The 20,425-nt window shown below is 30.5% G+C and overlaps 1 protein-coding gene across 1 annotated transcript in view; it reads right to left on the bottom strand.

The window, feature by feature from the left end:
• Nucleotides 1-406: 406 nt before the first annotated feature.
• The window catches only part of LOC126775357 (small G protein signaling modulator 1-like), a 117,056-nt gene continuing 97,037 nt past the window's right edge, over nt 407-20,425 (bottom strand). The window contains exons 22-33 of the mRNA XM_050497228.1: nt 15,144-15,345; nt 5,802-6,376; nt 5,533-5,698; nt 4,336-4,546; nt 3,983-4,250; nt 3,765-3,868; nt 3,372-3,684; nt 2,980-3,168; nt 2,633-2,743; nt 2,095-2,246; nt 1,805-2,012; nt 407-1,480 (exon numbers count right to left, since the gene is read on the bottom strand). Coding sequence (XP_050353185.1) covers nt 1,283-1,480; nt 1,805-2,012; nt 2,095-2,246; nt 2,633-2,743; nt 2,980-3,168; nt 3,372-3,684; nt 3,765-3,868; nt 3,983-4,250; nt 4,336-4,546; nt 5,533-5,698; nt 5,802-6,376; nt 15,144-15,345 — 2,697 coding nt within the window. The 3' untranslated portion in view covers nt 407-1,282. The remainder of the gene's footprint in view (nt 1,481-1,804; nt 2,013-2,094; nt 2,247-2,632; nt 2,744-2,979; nt 3,169-3,371; nt 3,685-3,764; nt 3,869-3,982; nt 4,251-4,335; nt 4,547-5,532; nt 5,699-5,801; nt 6,377-15,143; nt 15,346-20,425) is intronic.

Genomic DNA, 20,425 nt, shown 5'->3' with positions numbered 1-20,425 from the left:
ATCCAAAATTATATAATAAAGTATAATATATATATAAGAGAAGAAAGAAGAAAACAATAGTTTAATATAGGTAAATAATAATTCGTTTTCGTGTTATCAGAAAACGGAAACAGAAGGATTATAGAGGCTTAGATTGATTGTAGACAATTTTGTAAAATAATATTTGTTGTCAATTGTTTTTATGGATAAAGTCTTGGCCAGATAAAATCATCAATCAAAACTATATGTAGCCTAAGCGGTGTTGTAGTCGAGTGTATTGATTTTGCCATACACGAGCAGCAATTCCAATTTGAAATAAAAAGAATTAAATTGAACCTTAAATCGATAAAAATCACCTTATGCTATGTAGATGATAATTATTACAATAAACATAAATTAAAAAAGAGTTAAAAAATATAAGACATAAGTGTGCGTTAAATTTTATTGTGTTTAAAATATGTCTGTGGTTTAAATTATCGTTATACAAAGAATTTTAGTTTAGTAATAATAGGAATTATGAGAAGCATACCATATATCATAGTTATATATATAATGACAAGTGATTATATACACACGTCTCATAAAATAATAAATAACCGTCTTACAAAACTGTACAATAATTATTTTTTTAATATTCGTAGTACATAAAGTTAACATACTTTAATTATAAAGATGAATATAATTCACATTTTCGCCACATTTTTTTTTAATTTTCATTGTTTTATACAAGTTATTTAATTTGCTGGTATTAATTGAATTTAACGTATTGTTTTATTTAAAAACTTATTTATATAATGAACATTATTATTTTAATTATATTATATACCTATCTACCTAAAACAACATATTAAGTTTGTAAATACAGAATTAAAAGTCGAAGATAATTTATAGATCCAAGCTACCTAAAATCCGGTTACTTCAGTCTATTTACATGGATATACAAAAAAAAGCTAGCGACAAAAACTTTTTTCACACAGATAGCATAGATAATATTTCTTAATAAATACTGAGATTCCAAACTCATTTGATGATATTATAAAATATTAACATTTTTTTTTTATTTCACAATTTAATTTCAGTAAGTACATAATTTAAGCCGTGCTTTACTCATTAATTATTATCGATATAAATGTATCAAATCATTACTAAAAATAAAAATAACATCAGTAGTCAGTGTGCAAAATGACAATTTATATAATATCATTTATTTTATAAATTTTAAGCAATCACTTTGAGTATTATTTTTTATATTAGACGCATTATTAAAAAGCTGAAATTACGCAAAATAATTATTTATCCCTTTTTATTCTAAATCTTCAATAAGAGAGTCTAGTTCTTTCTGGAGGGAGAGTGACTTCTCCTTCTGTATGAGTACATCGTCTTTTAGTCGATCGACATTCGCACTAAGAAGTGTATTGCCCTTTTTCAAGGCGTTTACTCTCGTTTCATGTCTTTTCAAACGCTTCGTGAGATTGTCTTTCTTTTTAGGTAGCGGCGCGTCCTGAAAATATATAATAATTATTTTTTATGCGGTTCATATTAAGAAGGTATGTAACTGCCTTATTGGTTTAATGACTCGCTTTTAAGATTGCAAATTTATAGAGAATAACTTGAATGTAATTTATAAACGATAAAATATCAGTTGTTGTATACGTTATTAGAAAAACAAAAAATCAAATTAATACAAGGACGACGGATTTACAGCGTATTGCTTTAGTCACACGCCTCGCATACCTTGCTTATTCAATAGTTACATACGTGCGAATAAGTGTAAAAACTATTCTTACAGCTATCGTAAAGAACTATAAAGTGTTAATAATTTTACCTCTGGTTCACTTTCACTCTCCGTTTCACTTTCAGTATCTTGTTCTGTTTCGGTCTCAGTTTCTTCCTCTTCAGTCTCACTCTTTTTTTCTTCTTCAGACTCCTCCTCTTCGTCTTCTTCATCTTCCTCATCCGTACCAACTTCTTTCATCATGGCAGCCATTTTATCAACTTCGCGTTTTAGTTCTTTAAACTTACGTTTTTCTTCCCTAAAAATAAAAAAATAAATAAGTACATTACCATATTACAAAAAAAATGATTCATTTAAACTAAAGCTGTGTTCTTGCTAACTTGAGACAAGCTTGCTGATTCTTTAATGCCATTTTATATCCCATTCTTTCCCTCTTCATGTTATCTTGCTTCTCCTTCAAATGACGGATTTTATTTTTCATGTTGCGGATTTCTTTCTCTAATCTCTTTTGTTTCTTTTCTTCACTCTCCTCCTGAAATGAATACATAATCACAAGTTTTAATAAATTATATTAGGTCTGGATTTATGGGAGAGCCTCCTTACAGCCCCGAGGAATCCACAAAGGAATTTTTAAGACAAAAGCATCCTATTACCGACGACGACTACGAATATACAAATTTATTTATTATTATTAGGTTGATATAGTAAAATACATATGATCCTTATATTTATTTTAATATATGTTTGTGAAAAAAAAATATTTTGTTCCGCAATAAATATTATTGAATCGCCCGAATGAAAGAAATTGTAGAATTTATTTGAAAAATAATTAGGGACCTCCTCTCCGACCTTTAAATCCGACTTTGCATTATAATATATCTCAAAATTTAAATTAATTTAAAACGTTTTTAATTTTACCTCTTCTTCTTCTGATTCTTCTTCTTCATCAAAGCTGTCATCCTTTGTCACGGACAGTTGCTTGATGGCATGACTGGAACGTCTTGATCCAGCGCTTGTAGGAATGATTCCCTATAAACAGGATTAAGTATGTATATAAGTAAACATGTAAAAATAGGTCGGAAATAATTTTCAAATGTATAAGTTATTAATATTAAGTAATAAAAGTAAAAACTATAAAATCATGTTGTAAGTATTATTATCTTAATGTTAATATTAGTAAGAGATTTAAAATTAAAAATACATTATTTTTAATTTATGTAAAGAAATAAATAAATATAAAAGCATGAATAGATATTATTCATTACCTCATCCTCTTGATTATTAGTAAAAGCATTATTAGTAGTATTAGCATCAGCAAGGTCTGACTTTAATTGCTGAGCTTCAGGGCAGTTAACATCTATATTCAATAACCTACACTGCTTTAAAAAGTCAAGTTGACTTTTTTGATAGAAAGATAAGGGCTCCTCCGATTTCATTAACTCGTCAATTTTATCCTGTAAATTGGTAGAAAATGCGGAAAAAAAATGTTACAAAGCGTAAGTTAACAAACAATTTTAGTAAATATTCATTTCATTTCATTTTAGTATTGTCAAATTAGTAAAATTTAATATATACTTAAATATTATAGAACAAAATAAATTTATAAACTTCAAAAGGGAAAAATAATATAAAAGTAAGAGGAAAATATTAAACTTACTGAAAGAGCCTGCTCTAATTTCCTTTCCAATTCTGCATTTCGCCTCTTGACTTCTTCTAATTCTGTCAGTGCATCGTCTCTTTCTTCTGCTGCTACTAAATACTGCTTTTCCAAATTATCCGCCGTTTCTTTCGCCTTTTCAACTTCCATTTTTAGATTATTAACTAATCTTTCATCATAGGCGTCTGTCACTGATATCACAGTTTTGTGTTGTTCTTGTTTTATAATAGCGCGTTCTCTTGCCAGCTCCGCTTCTAGATTTTGTATTCTAGTCAGCAAACGTTTGTTTTCTCTTTCTTGTGCTTCTTTATTTCTGTAAGAAACAAATGCGATTTATGAAATCAAAATTTTGAATAAATCAAATGTTTATCTAAATACTAAATATAATTGTACCTAAGTTCAATAGCTAATAGCTGCTTAGTAGATTGAAGATCATCTCTAACTTTGTCAATATCATCCATCTCATCAATTTCATCTTCTTCAACAGCCTGAGGTGTCTGAGAATACAAATATATAAAACATTATTATTACAAGTAGGTGTATAAAATAAATAAATCTTTTTAATATACATATTAATAAATATAGTATTTAAAATGTCTAATTCAAAATACCTCTGCTATAGATACACCCGATGGGGAAGCAGCAATATTGGCCTGTGACATTGATTTCTGGACTTGTTCTTCTATAGTCATTTGCCTTCTGAATTTCCTTAAGCCTTCTAAATTAGGTTTGCTTCTATCATTTGTTCTCACTTTTTTGAGTTTTACACCTTTTGTTATTTCCCTCAGCAGCTCATTGTGAGAATTAGGTTGTTCAGATTCAAATATAAATTGATCCTTATTTTTAATCACTACTGATTGTGTAATGATTGGTTTTGACCTGATTTTTAAATATCAATTATATAAAAGTTTATAGTTTTAATTCGTTTATTAAGTTTTATAATATATATAAAAGTATATATTACCTATCATTACATACAACATGTTTTAATTTTTTTCCTTGCTCTACCTCTTTCATCATATCGCTCCAATCAGGCCTCCGTCTTGGTCGGCTACGGAGTTGTTCGATTTTTTTCAATTTTGTAGGATCAATAGGTGCCTTTTTAAAGTCTGGTGGTGGTGGGAGCTTCGGTGGCAATGGCGGTGGCATCGGTGGTGGTGTAGGTTTTAATAAGCCTGTAGAGTAATTTCAATATTTAATTGTATAATTAACTGGAATTTCATTTTGTTTTTGTTAAAACTCACGAAAAAAAAACAAGTCCAAATATGACCACGGTCAAACAAATTGTCTTTAATGATTAGCTGCTCCTAGTTGAGATATGCTAGTTCCGGATGAAATTTATTTTATTACATTTTACCTCACAGAGTTCCCATTTTGATACACATGTGTGCATAATAAAAAAGTCACATATCGCAGAACTAGTCAAGTATGAGATTTTATTATATAAATAATTACAAGAATCAATAGATGACAACTCATAATTAAAATAAAGTATTGTTACCTATGTACATGTTTGTATCGGCCATTGCAAAGGTCCTGTATAACTTTATTATTAACTCAAGCACCTTTTACTTTGCACTTCACTAATTTTTTTTATTTACTGCAGAAAATTGTAATTGATGTATGTTAAATATAAACAATTTACTACAATTAAGAAATGAACTAATATATTTCGCAATAGTAATGATGATCTTCTTGCGAGTTCACTTTTGCACCTGATAGTCGCACGCTTCGCATGCGGAACTACTCGTATCCGCGACTATTTTGGATCTGATTTAGACCACAAACCGTCTAGCACACAAGAGATCAAAAGGAATGGATTGAGAAGAATGTTAACGAGTTGTACTGGGGAAAGTGTCTTTACCATAATGTAAGCTTATAAATCTGGGTAGGCTTATAAAACTAAAGTAGTTTCGATAGTGTTTATTTAGCAAATTAATCAATAAAAAATATAGTATACGTAACAAAGCAAAATTAAATGTCACTATATAATATATGTTTATAATTGAATTATTTTTGTTCAAACCACAATTGATAGATTGCCAAAGTTAATTCATTTCCTATTGCGTGTTCCGAAATTTATATATAGGTCTTTTGCCAATACTAATTAAAAGTCAGGGCAGTGCCTAGTTCACTTTAAGGCTTATATAGGTATACTTACTTCTTAGGCTTTCGTTCTTAGTTAAAGTGTGTCCTTTTGGAATTTCATTTGCCAAGGTTTTATCAATATTTTCTTTAACGCGTTCGTGTAATGGGTCCCTCCATTTTTTTATCATAACATCATCCTTTGATGGCGCTTTTTGTAACGATGGCTTGCGCGGTGGAAGCTAAAAACCAGTTATAATTAATTTATACAAATATAAAATAACTATTGTTATGGAAAAGTATTTTTTACGATAAATAATTGTAACAAATTTTGTATAATTTTACCTTGGAAGGAGTTTTGTCAAGGGGAGTCGGTGGTTTAGTAGCCATTTTAGACTTATCCTCAATCTTCTCTTCTTCTTTTGATTTTTCTGAAACTTTTTCAAACTTTTTGTTCTCCTTGGTGGAGTTACTGTTTAAGCTTTTATTTAATTTATCATTAATAGGCTTCTCATCCGCCTTTGTTTTTTCAATAGTTTTATCTTTTTTGAGATCTTTTATGCTGTTAGTTGTTTTAGGATCTTTATCATTTATCGTATTGTTCTGTTTTAGCGTTTCATTTCTCTCTATTGGTTTTTTATCATTAATACTAACAGATTTTTCTTTAACTTTATCATCAATAGTTCTAACGCTTTTGAGAATAGGTCTTTCTGGTAGTTTATCGTTATTAACTTTATCGTCTGATTTACTTGTTTTTTCGTTGAACTTTATAGATGGTTTTACAAATTTTGGTTTGTCTTCAGATTTTGAAGCTTTGTCAGCTTGCTTGGCTGCTGATGGCTTAACGAGTTTTTCTTCTGTTTGTTCAGACACACCGTTTTCAGTTTTTTCTCTTATAGTTGACTGCTTTTTCAGAACAGCTATAATTTGAAAAAAAATTATTATAACGTCTTTTAAATATATTAATTATTGCTTATTCTCAATTCATTAACAAATGCATTATAAATGTTTCTGATTCTTTTAAATAATCAATTTCATTAAAAGACAACAATTTAATTAAGAGTCCATTCATTTTTATTATTGGGCGAATAGAGAAATTATGAATAATACAGATTAAGAGATTAATTCAGATTCGAGCCGGTTGGCGTGGTTGGTAGATACTAGCCTTTCACGCCGAAGGTTGTGGGTTCGATTCCCACCCAGGACAGACATTTGTATGCATGAACATGTATGTTTGTCCTGAATCTGAGTGTAATTATCTATATAAGTATGTATTTACAAAAAAACAGTAGTGTATGTAGTATATCAGTTGTCTGGTTTCCATAGTACAAGCTTTGTACAAGCTTAATTTGGGATCAGATGGCCATGTGTAAAAAATATCCCAGGATATTATTATATTATTATTATTTGCGTTTTTTTCACCTATTATGTAATAATATTCGTAATTTTCTTGCATAATAATATAGAACAAAACACACTTTAAAATTGAAAGTGTTGGAAGCACGTGTTTTGTCCTCGTTTCGATGCATTTGATAGCATTTGCGTACGTAAATAAACATGCCCACTGCCAAAATGGTGGATGGCCGACCTTCGCTATTTTAACACGATTACATGCTAGAACCCATCTGACTAATAGGATAATTAATTAATAATTGTAATAAAAAACAATATACTTTCAATGATGTAAATAGTTCCCTTATGTTATATAATAATTTTATTAATAGAATCTGCTATACTTGACATACATATGTAAAAATATTGTTAGACATAAGTTTTCGTAACAAAGGTCATTGACAACGTCTTTATTTTATGATAATTTTTATAACAACACAATATCATATTAATTACTCTTTAGTCAAAGATAAACGTTCATAAAGCTCAAATGGCCACTAACACGAAGTGTTCTTATAAATCATACAGTATCTTAAACATATTCGTTTATTTTGTAAAATGTCCGTCCTCTCTAAAAATATCGCTTCGTTGGCGGCGACTGGCTCGGAATATCTCACAACTCGAACGTTTATTGTATAGTGTCAGGCTACTGAAACTTTTTCGATTTTATATACTTTTACGACTCATTACTTTCGAATTAATACGTATGTTTTCGCAGTATCACGCCAAATACGTTGCAAATTACTAAATGATTGTCACTTATTTATATGCTTCTGTTTCAAAAGGATAACGCTATTCTGTATTTGAATTAGATGAATAAAGTTATGTTGAAATAAAAACGTTATAAAGTAGTTATCAAACATAATTATAATGAGCAAAATATTATAGTTAATCTATGCATAAATAAATAATTAAGAGTACATAGCTACATATATTTTTTTAAATAATACGATTATCTAATTCATCTCAATTATTACAGCCGTCAATATTGTTACACTCAAATTCGTTCATCAATGTTAAAAACATTTATAGTCTAGTCTAGTATCGACTGGTCAAAAATTATCCATTTTTTTTTTAATTTTTTGAATGAATAATATCAGTTTCATTCCAATCGTTTATAATAAATAATGAAAAATGTACGAATTGTTTCCATGTTCAGTCATTAATATTTAGATGACTGGTAAATATATTTTGAAAGCACGTAATTAATAGTTATTTTAATTTCACTTATTAATTAGATTTTTACAGATTTCATAAATATATAAAGAAAACTGATTACAGTCGATTTTTTAGTAAATATATTATAAATAGATGAATTTGTAAACCTAACTCTTCTTTGTTCTTTCGAATTAAAAATATATTTAAATTGAACTTTATGACAAAATTCGTTTCATATTATTGAATTCGGTATATTTCTCAATATTTATCGCATTATGTTGTTAAAGTAGTAAATATATTTTTGTATATCACATTATTATCGTTTAAATTAGAAATAATTATTTTAAAAAATAAATTCAGTTTGTACCAACTTTAGGAAACAAATCTAAAAATATATCTTTACCTTCGTTCTATGATCATGAAATTACGTGCAATACAATGCACCCACCACTGCAAATTGTCTATGAAGCAATCGACAAAATTATCACGTATATAACAAGATATTTCCACCAAAAACGAACACTCAACACGTCACCTCGCAAACTCCAGACTAACAAACTTGTGCTCTCTTTCGGAGAGTCATACTAAGATCCCGAATCCCTGCCAAAGTTTCAGTAAGGTGTTGACGTCACTTGGTAGGCAAATACATATATCAACATAATATTATCATATCTGTGATAGTAAATCTCCACTGAAAAAAATTAAGAGTTTAATGTCATTTTATACTTAAAAAAGAACTTACTTTTTTAAATAGCAGTGACTATTTAAGTAGGTAGTTTTTTTCCGGTTCACAATTTTTTAATGTAGGGCAAAAATGTATGTAGCAAATGGGCCACCTGATGATAAGCACTCACCAGCGCCCATATAATAGACATTGGCGATGTAAGAAATATTAACCAATGATTACATCGCCAATGCGCCACCAACTTTGAGAACAAAGATATTATGTCCCTTGTGCCTGTAGTTCACACGGGTTCACTCACCCTTCAAATCACTACGCAACAATAAAAGTAAGTATTGTTGCTTAACGGAAACAAAACTACTTTTCCAATTATTATGGATATTTCACATTATGATTGTTTATGGTTTTAAGGTTTAAGGTTTATTTAGAAAGGACACCGGTATAAAGTATGTTCGTACGTATCATATTATTTCAGATATAATTGATTATGTTAATGTGTCGGAGAGAAAAATGTTGCTTTTGAGAACGCTGGCAGAAATATAAAAGATACAATTTAAGGGAGATTTGATGATCTTCAAAATAGCTAAGGTAAATTATCTAGAGATAAATTAATTCAATATATACGCATGAATAAATTATTATCAATATCATAACTAATGTATTAAATTTCGTCTTTTATCTATAAATAAAAACAGCTACATAAAAATATTATATGTCCCTCATTGTATAATATAATGAAATAACTAGTTACACATATGTATGACTAAAATCTTAATAAAAAAAAATAATGTTTCTTTGTATGCATGTTAATTTCGCGAAAGTTCATGGCCCCAAAACATTTTTTTCTTTGCAAGTTTTTCCTTCAAAATAAACATTTTATGTAGACTACTAACCTACTCTTTAACGGGAATGTTTTAGTATATGAGTAGCTATATATAAATAAACGACCACCGATTTTTCTTGTTTTTTTTTTTATGTTAGAGCGTGACTACCACCGCCCATAGACATCCGCAACACCCGAGGCTTTGCAGGTGCGTTGCCGGCCTTTGAGGAATGAATACGCTCTTTTCTTGAGTGTATTATTGATATGTGTGTTCTATTTATTATTGAAATCATAAAATAATGTTCGTAGAATGTCCCACTGCTGGGCTAAAGGCCTCCTCTCCCTTTTTTGAGGCTCCAGCGTGGGTTGGTAGAATTCACATGTGGCAAAATTTCAGTAAAATTAGACACATGCAGATTTCCTCACGATGTTTTCCTTCACCGTAAAGCACGAGATGAATTATAATCACAAATTAAGCACATGAAAATTCAGTGGTGCTTGCCTGGGTTTGAACCCAAGATTATCGGTTAAGATTCACGCGTCACAAGTGGTAAGAACGCGTGGTGAACGCGCATGTAATAGAATTAATGTATATTTATATTTTATTTGAATCAGAATTTTAATTGACACATTTACAACAAATGGATAAATAATAATTACCCTAGCGTATAGTATGTATGTACACGTGTACCTACTCCACAGCGTAGGCGCATTATTTCGTCACTATGTATCTATTATTAAATGATTGTCTCGTTTTAAACATAAGTATGATTTTAAGGAAAACGTATGAAAATATGAAAAATTGGTCTATTGAACTAAGTGAATCAATGAACCAAGATAAAGGCAATTATGTAGTATTATAATATAAGTGCCGAGATGATCTACTAGTTAAATACGTGAACCTTAACCGATGATCACAGGTCAAACCCACGTAAGCTCCACTAAGTTTATATATATGCTTAATTTGTGCTTAAAAGGTATCTCGTGTTTGGCGGTTGCATACACGTTGCATGTGTTTTATTTTACTGAAATTTTGCCACAAGTGTATTCACCAACCCAGATCGGAGCAGCGTGCTGGAATAAGTTCCAAAGCTTCTCTTAAAAGGGAGCATTAGCCCAACAGTGGGACATTCACAGTCTGTTATTTTAAATTCATACATAAATTGAATATTATGTTTCACAATCACCATGACAGACGAGAGGCAGACGAGAACCTTTCAAAAAAAAATATTAAGGTCACAGATTATATTATAATAGTGTAAGAAAAAAATTCGAGAGTTGACAGCAAACTCAACCGTAGAGTGTCCGAAAGTAATGCAACATTGATTACAATAATTATTCTTTATAACACTCAGAGCATCGTTACTTTACTGCCTCCAGACGACAGAACTCCGAAGGGCTGGTTCATTTTTCGCCCAGAAGATCTCAATTGCGATTACTGTTAAATGTTGCGAGCAGTCTCGCCGATATTCCACGCGATCATAATTTGTACGATATCTATTTTTAATTTTGATTTGTATTTTGTTATTATATAAGTGGGTAGTTATAAGTGAAGGCGGTTGCATCCGGTCTTTTTAAAAATACGATAGTCAATCGCAATATAGCCGTGTTCGAGTAAATAGATCGTTTATTTATTTAATACTTTAACTACATAAATGATATATATACATATATATTTATTGCTGTCCTTTGTAATGAAATATAATATTAATATGAAGTAACAGAAATGAAGTACGCGTCAAAATAATATACCACATTAAATCGGTTTGCAGTATTTATCTATAGGTCGTGTATTTTTTTTTCAAACAGAATAGCGTCACTGATATATTTATCACGTTTTTAAACAAATAGTTTGATATTTAACAAGTCTATTTTAATTCATGTTATTGATAAAAGTTGCTAGGATTTTGACTTTAAAGCTATATTTATCGTACGTTACGTATCTAAAGAACGGGTCAGCAATGCAAAAATTGGCAATGTCACTGGGTTGAATCAATTTATAGTACACACACACACACACACACACACACACACAAAGAGCGTATCTTTATTTGTGGTAGTAGAACTAGACGATTGTTTGATTATATTATTGCAATTTTTCATGAAAGTTATTGATTATTTAATTAAATTATTATCGAAGTGAAAGTTTAGAAATTGATTTTACAGATAAGAATTACTGAGGGTTGACTGTAGTACATAATAGAAATAGGGGAGAGGCTAATATAAATAAAAAAAATATGCTATAAATTAGATGCCCGGCGATTTTTTTATTTCATTCTAAACAATTATTCGTTACGTTTCACACACCATCTATTTATTGTAAGTCATTATTTTATGTCAGAAACCCTCACGCAATGTACAAAGTTGATTTAGCTATTGGGAATTTCAGATCATATCTTTAAAACTACCTTTTCACTAAGCTAAAAGAAAATTTTACATAACACCGCCCTTGTATTATAATATTTCAAAGCATTTCTTAGCAAATAAAACCTCGCAGATTAAAACAACACCTCTTATTTTGTATAAAAACTTCTAGGTAGTAGAAATAATAAAAGATTTTTATGCCATCACTTCATCACTTTCATCAGATGGCCCTGTGGTAAGAACGCGTGAATCGTAACCGATGATCGTGGGTTCAAACCCGGGCAAGCACCACTGAATTTTCATGTGCTTAATTTGTGATTATAATTCATCTCGTGCTTTACGGTGAAGGAAAACATCGTGAGGAAACCTGCGTGTGTCTAATTTCACTGAAGTTCTGCCACATGTGAATTCTACCAACCCGCATTGGAGCAGCGTGGTGGAATAAGCTCCAAACCTTCTCCTCAAAAAGAGGAGAGGAGGCCTTTAGCCCAGCAGTGGGACATTCACAGGCTGTTACGGTACGGTTATGTCATCACTATTCCTAAATTCATCAAAATACTGATTAATTAAAGTTCAATATAGTATTTTCAATCTTACTTTATAAACAAGGTCGTGTGTAACAGGATTCACGCAACGACTACTGAATCGATAATGATTATTTAAAGTTTTAAGCCGACTTATAAGGTTATAATCTAAAACAACAAAATAGTCGGTCCGGGTATTCTTTTCACATAAACATATAATAGATGAAACTAGCAGATTTTATTTTTGTTTAATATAGGAAGGCGATCAGACTGGTAATTTGGCCAGCAGCTGGACCACTTACCAGTGGTCACCAATACCCACAGATATTGGCACTGTAACTAATAATGCTTACAGACGAATTGGCGGTGAATGGAATGATAAATCATTCGTCAACCATAGAAGCTAAGATGTTTGACCCCTGTGCTTTGCCATTTCCATTGTTTTTTGGTGGTTTTGTTTGGTAATTGATGAGTACTAGCCTATTACAATACTGTTATTTATGTGTACATCAATATATCTTTCGTATATAAAGAAAAGTAAATACATTTCAGCTCGTCTTTTTTTCACGCAATTCTTTTAATTTTTTCCTTAAATATTCCATAGCTAAAAATTGATTTTACATAATATTTGTTCGTCATTATCAAATTTGTGGCGATATATTTAATTTTGATCATTTTTTTCAATTTCATCGTTCCTAGGTGTGATGAGAAGTCAGCGCAAGCCATTTTGTCATCAATCTCGTATAGTGTAGATGCCACCGTGTTCACTACATAAATTACTAGTTTTCCACCTTGACTTCGCCCGTGGGCTAGGGAGGCAGAGAGGTTAGGTATAAATAAAATATACGTCTATATAACGTATGACTTTCCGTGGGGTTCAGATCAATGGTTTACCCGTTAAAATGTGACAGACAATGTGATGTAATGTCATACATATATTGTTATAGATTTCTATTTTAATAGTATTTATTTTAATTCTCTACCTTATATATGAAAATGGATGTTGGTATATCTGTTTGAGATCAACACACTTTGCCATCGTTTGACCGGCGACCGTGAAAGCCGGCAGGTCATGAAGAAGTTATTTTATAATATTAACTTTATTATAATTCGCTAGACAGTACTACAGTTTCCATACTGGTTAACTGATTGCCATAATCATTGGTTGACGAGCCGGTTGGCGTGGTTGGTAGATACTTGCCTTTTCACGCCGAAGGTTGTGGGTTCGATTCCCACCCAGGACAGACATTTGTGTGCATGAACATGTCTGTTTGTCCTGAGTCTGGGTGTAGTTTTCTAAATAATTATGTATTTACAAAATAAAGGTAGTATATGTAGTATATCAGTTGTCTGGTTCCCATAACACAAGTTTTGTACAAGCTTAATTTGGGATCAGATGGCCGTGTGTGAAAAATGTCCCAGGATATTATTGGTAAACAGAATAACGTCTACCAGGTTTATGTAGTTAGTTTTACCTATTTGTATATGAATATTAGTGATATCCTTTTTTATCACAAATTGAATAGTTTACTACTACTCAATAATAAATGTAAAATAAAAAGAACAAGCGTTTATGTTTCAGATTTCATTGTTAAATAAAAGTAAAACAGCCTGTAAATGTACCACTGATTGGCTAAGCGCATGAGATTCAGTTATGCTTCCCTGAGATTGAACAACTTTGCTATTTTTTATTGTATTCTCACCAAGAACAAAATTCTCGATGGATTGATGGATCTGGTTTAACATTCAACTGCAAGAAGTAATTGCGTACGAGATCATCAAAGTCTTAATTAAATTAGAAAATTATATCAGTAGGATCCACGTCGGTTACACGTAAGGTAAGGTCGATTAATACGTACATATATAATGAGTATTATGAGAACTTTTTTTATTTAAAGGTAGGCGGATGAGAAAATGTACATTATTATGGTAAGTAGTTAACATCACCAGTAAACAATGTCACTGTTAGAAATATTTACCAGTCCTTGCATTGCAGATGCTCCACCAACCTTAGGAACTATGTTATGTCTCTTGTGCCTGTAATTAAACTGGCTCACTCACCCTTCAAACCTGCCCACAACAATGCTAATTGCTATTTAGAGCTTGAATATCTGATGAATGGGTAGTACCTACCACTGATAGGGGTTTGCATAAAGCCCTACCGCCACCAAATAGGTTAAGTTAAATTAAATCTTGCAAAAATGTCGAATCGTGCTTAACGGATAACTGATATTTGATATTTATGTGATCATATAAGTTATATTTAAATAGAAATAACTAGACTAACATGATTTATCCTAAATAACATCTCATTTTAAATGTAATTCTTTTTTTATTCATAGGCCATATGCCTCAAGCGTTGTTTATCAGGTTTTTGGTTAAACACTGATTTCACTCTTTCTGTCACCTTCAATTTGACAATACATTACATGGAAAGAAAAGAAAACAGCAATTTTTAACTAAATAGCTCATAAATAGCATTTATGGATAAAGCTATAAGTTTCTAGTATTAACGTTAATAATATATATAATCCATTTTTTTAAATAACATATAACGCTAAAATATTTACTGAAAAAAAAGATTTTCATTGGCCATTTTGCGATATACAAAATATACTTATCCAGTTTGTATTATTAATTTTGTTTCTTCTCGATGTTGTGATAGACGCAGTTAAATAGATAAATTTAAAAATGATGCTTAAAATGGATATTATTCATATATCAACATGCAAAAGTGTACATACGTTTCAGCGGCTTTGCTGTTGCAGAAGGTGCAGGTGCAGTGTCACTTTCCGCGTTTTTCGTAGTACTTTCCACAGGCTTTAATTTTTTTTGCATCCAGGCAGGTGGCGCCTCTGTATCCTTCTCCTTAACCCATGGAGGCCTGAAAGTTTCCCTTTTCGGGGCCGTCTCTCTGTTCACGTTACCAATTGGCATTTTTGTTTTCTGTGGAGAATGAGTGCGTTATGTTTGTGTGCTTTTGATATTATACGAGTTCCTATAAAGTTTTTTTGTGAGAACCTTAAAAAAATGTAAATCTTTGGGCTTTGCTACAAAAAGAAATTCTGCAAGTAAAAAAAGAAACGTAATATCGCGATATGGCTATTTATTAATAAAATTTTAAGAACGAATATTTTTTATCAATAACAAAATATCGCACACATGTGCCTTATTACTTTAAATGTTAATTCATCCGCTTCTAAAACTATAAATCACGTTCTCATTCAGATAACAAGACCCCGTCATCGACGCATGGAACGGTATTTTCAGCACCTAGATAAAAAACATCTACGTTGTTATTTAATTTCGTCCTTGCTATTATTTTTGTCTAATGAATGGAATTGAACGTTTTAAATATTATTTTTTCAAAATGTATTTAATAATAATAACAACTTAGAATTATTAAACATTGTGTATATATATGACGTATCAAAACAACTAACATCGTTAATTTAATTCTTAAAATATGACGGCATATGCCTAATAATGAATATTCGTATAGTTTTGTTTTGTATATGTATAACAATACAATTATTAATTGAAACATATGAAGGCCTGCTAATACAATTATTTTCCATTCTACGTGAAATTAAGTAACAGCTCATTTACAGCAGAAGGCTTTCTGCTTGATAATTTAATAAAGAAAAATACATACGTTATAAAACTATTTTTAATTTATTCGTAAATTATTTTAAATATTGTGCTACGACATTCCGTTCTAATATAAGTTTTGAAAATATTGGAGGATTACAGATATTTCGTTTTAATATAAAATAATTTTACAACTATTAAAATTGATGATTTTCATTATTTAATTTATTATATAATAATATAATAAATTAAATGACGAAATAAAATAAAGTTCTAAATTTAAAATAATCATAACTTATTTAACTCTGACCTACGTGTGTGTGGCGTGTAAAGCACAATAGTGAAAAACACCTCAAAAGCAATCACTAAGCACAGCACTTTAGTATCAACTTATCATTATTTGAAGTACTTTTATTCTATAAAAATTGCTTAAAAAAACCAGGACGCGGCTTCGGGCGCGCGTTGTTACGGACTAGCTGCGGAATTTCAGCTCCGAATACACTGGAACTTATAAATAGGTGCGGCAAGATGTGATGTAGAACGTATAATTCGGGAATATTAGATCTAAGTATAATTATATCTTGCATACAACGCGGACTGCTATTCTGTTTAATTTTCCCGCCGGTTTTCAGAATAAGTCTCCGCCGCTATATAGATAAACGTCATATGTAATACAGTAAACAGTATACCTTTAAGCCACTTTTCCAATTATTGATAAAAGTGTAAGCCAATTACATTTTTTTTTTTTCGCTTTAAGGAATTAGTAATTACAAATATTCCTATTTAATAAAGCGTCCAGCTTGTTTTAGGAATAAGGACGGCAATAGCCCAACGGGTCAGGATCAAACGTACGAATTTTACGTCGCTAGACGGCCCTTAAAACATTGCGCTATTGTAGCTTAACAAATTATTAAATCCTACATAATAAGGTATCTGCTCTGATGAAGAAAGAGTTTATTTTTCGTCTCAAGAATCGGAATTATAAACCAACTGGACTAGCTTTATTCCACGTTGACATGGTATTCTGTAATAAATTTTTTTGTTTGCTCTGTATTCATAAGCCATTTGTGTATTTTAAAGATACATAACATGTATACATAAATAATTTATAATGATGTTATAAACAATTGCGGAAACGCCATTATATGTATGTATGTAATTTATCGAGACGGCCGGGCGCGTTTTTAAATAAAACGTTTCAACGTCACAACTTCTATTTTCGACGCCTTCCTGTCTTCTGTTTATGAATGTCGGACATTATTCACTACATATTAGAGGATTTATTTAATCTCACAATATAGGGAAGCATACTTTATAATTATACTTATATATAGCAAAGTATAAGCGCCAGCAAAGGAGCGGAGAGCGTAAATGAGAAGGCATGACGGTGAGGGTCATGCAGACTTGGGTAAAATGTAATCATCAACAATTACAATTACACTTTGTAACCATCAAAAACGATTACAGATTAACTTTAATTGATTCTGAACTGGCCGCACGTTGATGCCCTGGAACACTAACTTGACTCACTCACTGACTACTTTTTAGATTACTTTCGTTAAACTGTAATTGTGATTAATTATTATAATCTTACATATCTCATCGTAATTAATATTAGTGTGTTTAACATCCGATTACATTTTTCCCAAGTCTGCCGTCACGGGATACGAATCGGTCTTATTTCCTAAGCGCAAATAGTTGTTGAAACATTAATAAAAATCAGTTACTTAAAATTTAGACGTTCATATCTTATGTAAAAGCCAAACATTTATAGGTTATTTTAAGATCGTTAAACGAATACATTAGTCTTTGTTATGTTCCCTTGTATATAATATCGTACGGCGTAATTATATGAATCATAGAAAAGTCTGAGTCAACAAAAACAAATAGACAACGGAGTTTGAGTTTGATACTGAAAAATCAGAATTAATTTATTTTTGACAGAGTATGGTACATGCATCCTCATTATGAGGATACTGTAATGATACGAGGACCTCATTACAAAATATTAGAATAATATTTCATTTATGTGTTTTATTGCGATCTCAAATAAAGAATACACATCACGAACTAACGAATCTAAAGGGTTATATTTCTGTGTGCTTGTCTAATTTTAAAACTAATATACACTAGAATGGAAAAAAATATTTTAAGGCCATCGCTATTTCTATGTTTTGGTTTTAGCAACTGCGTTTGCACTGTGTACTTCCTTTAGGCGGTACCAGCGTTATGTCTGATGTTGATTTTAAAATTGGTTATTTGGAATAAAATAGAGGCGGGGTAAACGAAACCGAGTATAGCTTCCATTGAATAGCTTATGAAGAAAGACCAAATACCTACAATTCCTTCATGTTGCAAATAAGATTAATAAATATTTTTATAGTATTCTTTCTAATTACGAGTATACCATGATGATTATTATCGTAATAAACTGTTACTTGCAATCAAACTTAAACATGACACGACACTCATACATACTCACCTGGCGCCATATTTCCTGTCCCGCCTGCGCTTACGCAACTCTCTTTGCACCACTCCTTAAAATTTTGACCACTGAAGTGTAACTAAGCATTTGTTTCAAATAGGATACTATGTTTGCTATATAGTTTAATTGCCTCGTGGCTAGTATATGAGGCTGCAGATTTGAGTTCCCAGATTCGAATCCTGCTCTTATTCGGCAAGCACCTAAAGCCGCCGTGTTAGTCCTGCGCTGATTTATACTGCATCTCTGGTGGTGGTCATTTGGCTGATCCATCAACTGTATAAGATTTTAGCTGTATTTTTCACACATTTGCATTAAAACATCTTCTACGTTCCTAACCATGAGATATTAGTGCTAAGCTAATTATTTAAATTGGCCGTAGCTGAAATGCGGTCAGTAGGGCATTATTGTTATATATCTTGACAATTAATGTCTTTATATATTCCTAAATTCGCTGCATTTCATAAATGTGTAACTAATGTTATTATATTCAATTTCGTACGAGTACAAATTATATTTATTGTACAAAACATGTACTTGATAGAAATATAAATTTTTTGGGTCTTTTTGTCTATAGACATTTCAATGTCTATTATCAGAATTATTATCATCTTCCGACCTAACTCCCACACGAATGCAAAATCGCGGGCTAAACTAGTATTAAATAAGAACAATAAACATAAAAGTCTAGACTTTTAGTAACCTATTTTTCTTTGTATATGATATATTGCAAATATATTGACTATTATATGGACAATTAGCTTTAATAGTATTTATGGTACAATAAGCTATTACGGACACGAGAACGCCTTGCCCTTGGTCGGTTTTTGTTATTTTTTTTTAAACCGTCACTTAAATTTTATTTGTAGAACAAAATTTAGAGACGGTTATTTACCTTTAATTTAGTAAAATGCAGCGTCGAGTTAAATATTATTGGAATAAAAATAACCACAGCAATTGATTAATGATGATGTAACTAAAAATAACAAAAGTATTTTAGTATATATAGTTCAATGAAATCATGTAAGAGGTAAATATCGTAACGTTATTTTTTTTTATAGAATAGGAAGGCGGACGATTTATATAATGAGGATATTATAACTTATTTACATTACATATGTATTTGATTAGGAATAGTATGAAAATGAAATATGTATTTTAAGAATGTATAACATTTTTGCGGCCCGTTTTTTTAAAGCCAAGCAATTCCTCAAATGAAATGAATCTTTATTACGACGTCTGATGATTTGAATGAATTAATAAGTTAAGATAATTTAGTAAAATTAGGGTAATTGTATTACAGATTTAGTAACTTTAACTAAATGATTTGAGTTTAATTGCTTATGTTAATTAGAATTTTACGTGAAAATCTACTATATTTAGTATATCACGTAGATTGGTATACATGTATGTGTTAATAACAATATTGACCAAAGGATTGGCTTAAGATGAGGAAAAATTGTTATTTATAATTACCCTTATATTCATAATACACTTTGCTTGTATTTTATCGAACTCAAGGCATTCATAAGAAACAGACATTTTATAAATAAAAATGGAAATTAATTAACTAGAAAAATAAACAGGTTTCCCAAGTTATTAGAAATAAAATAATAGTAGCAAAATCTAACACTTTCTCTTTATTAATTTATTGCCAGAGTCAGACATATTCGATGTTATTGTTTCTTTTATTTTGACACAACAAAATTAACATTGTCGAAAATTTAAGCTTATTAATTTTATCGTCAGTTTTTACCAACGAATTTTTGTGTTTTTAAAACTAAAAAATACCAATAAAAAGCAATGATTTTTTACGGTACAATAACTAGTACTGTGGTTTTATTTAGCCAGATGGGCTTACACAAGGACACACCTACTATAGGAGCTTAATAAACTTTTTTTAAAAAAAGTAACATTTATTTCAATTATTTTCATTTAAGTAACTTTGCGAAA

The sequence above is a fragment of the Nymphalis io genome, chromosome 18 (genome assembly GCF_905147045.1).
Source record: "Nymphalis io chromosome 18, ilAglIoxx1.1, whole genome shotgun sequence".
In the NCBI taxonomy this organism is placed as follows: Eukaryota; Metazoa; Arthropoda; class Insecta; order Lepidoptera; family Nymphalidae; genus Nymphalis; species Nymphalis io.
Note: the sequence above shows the minus strand (reverse complement) of the source record. Positions and strands in the feature narration are given on the sequence as shown.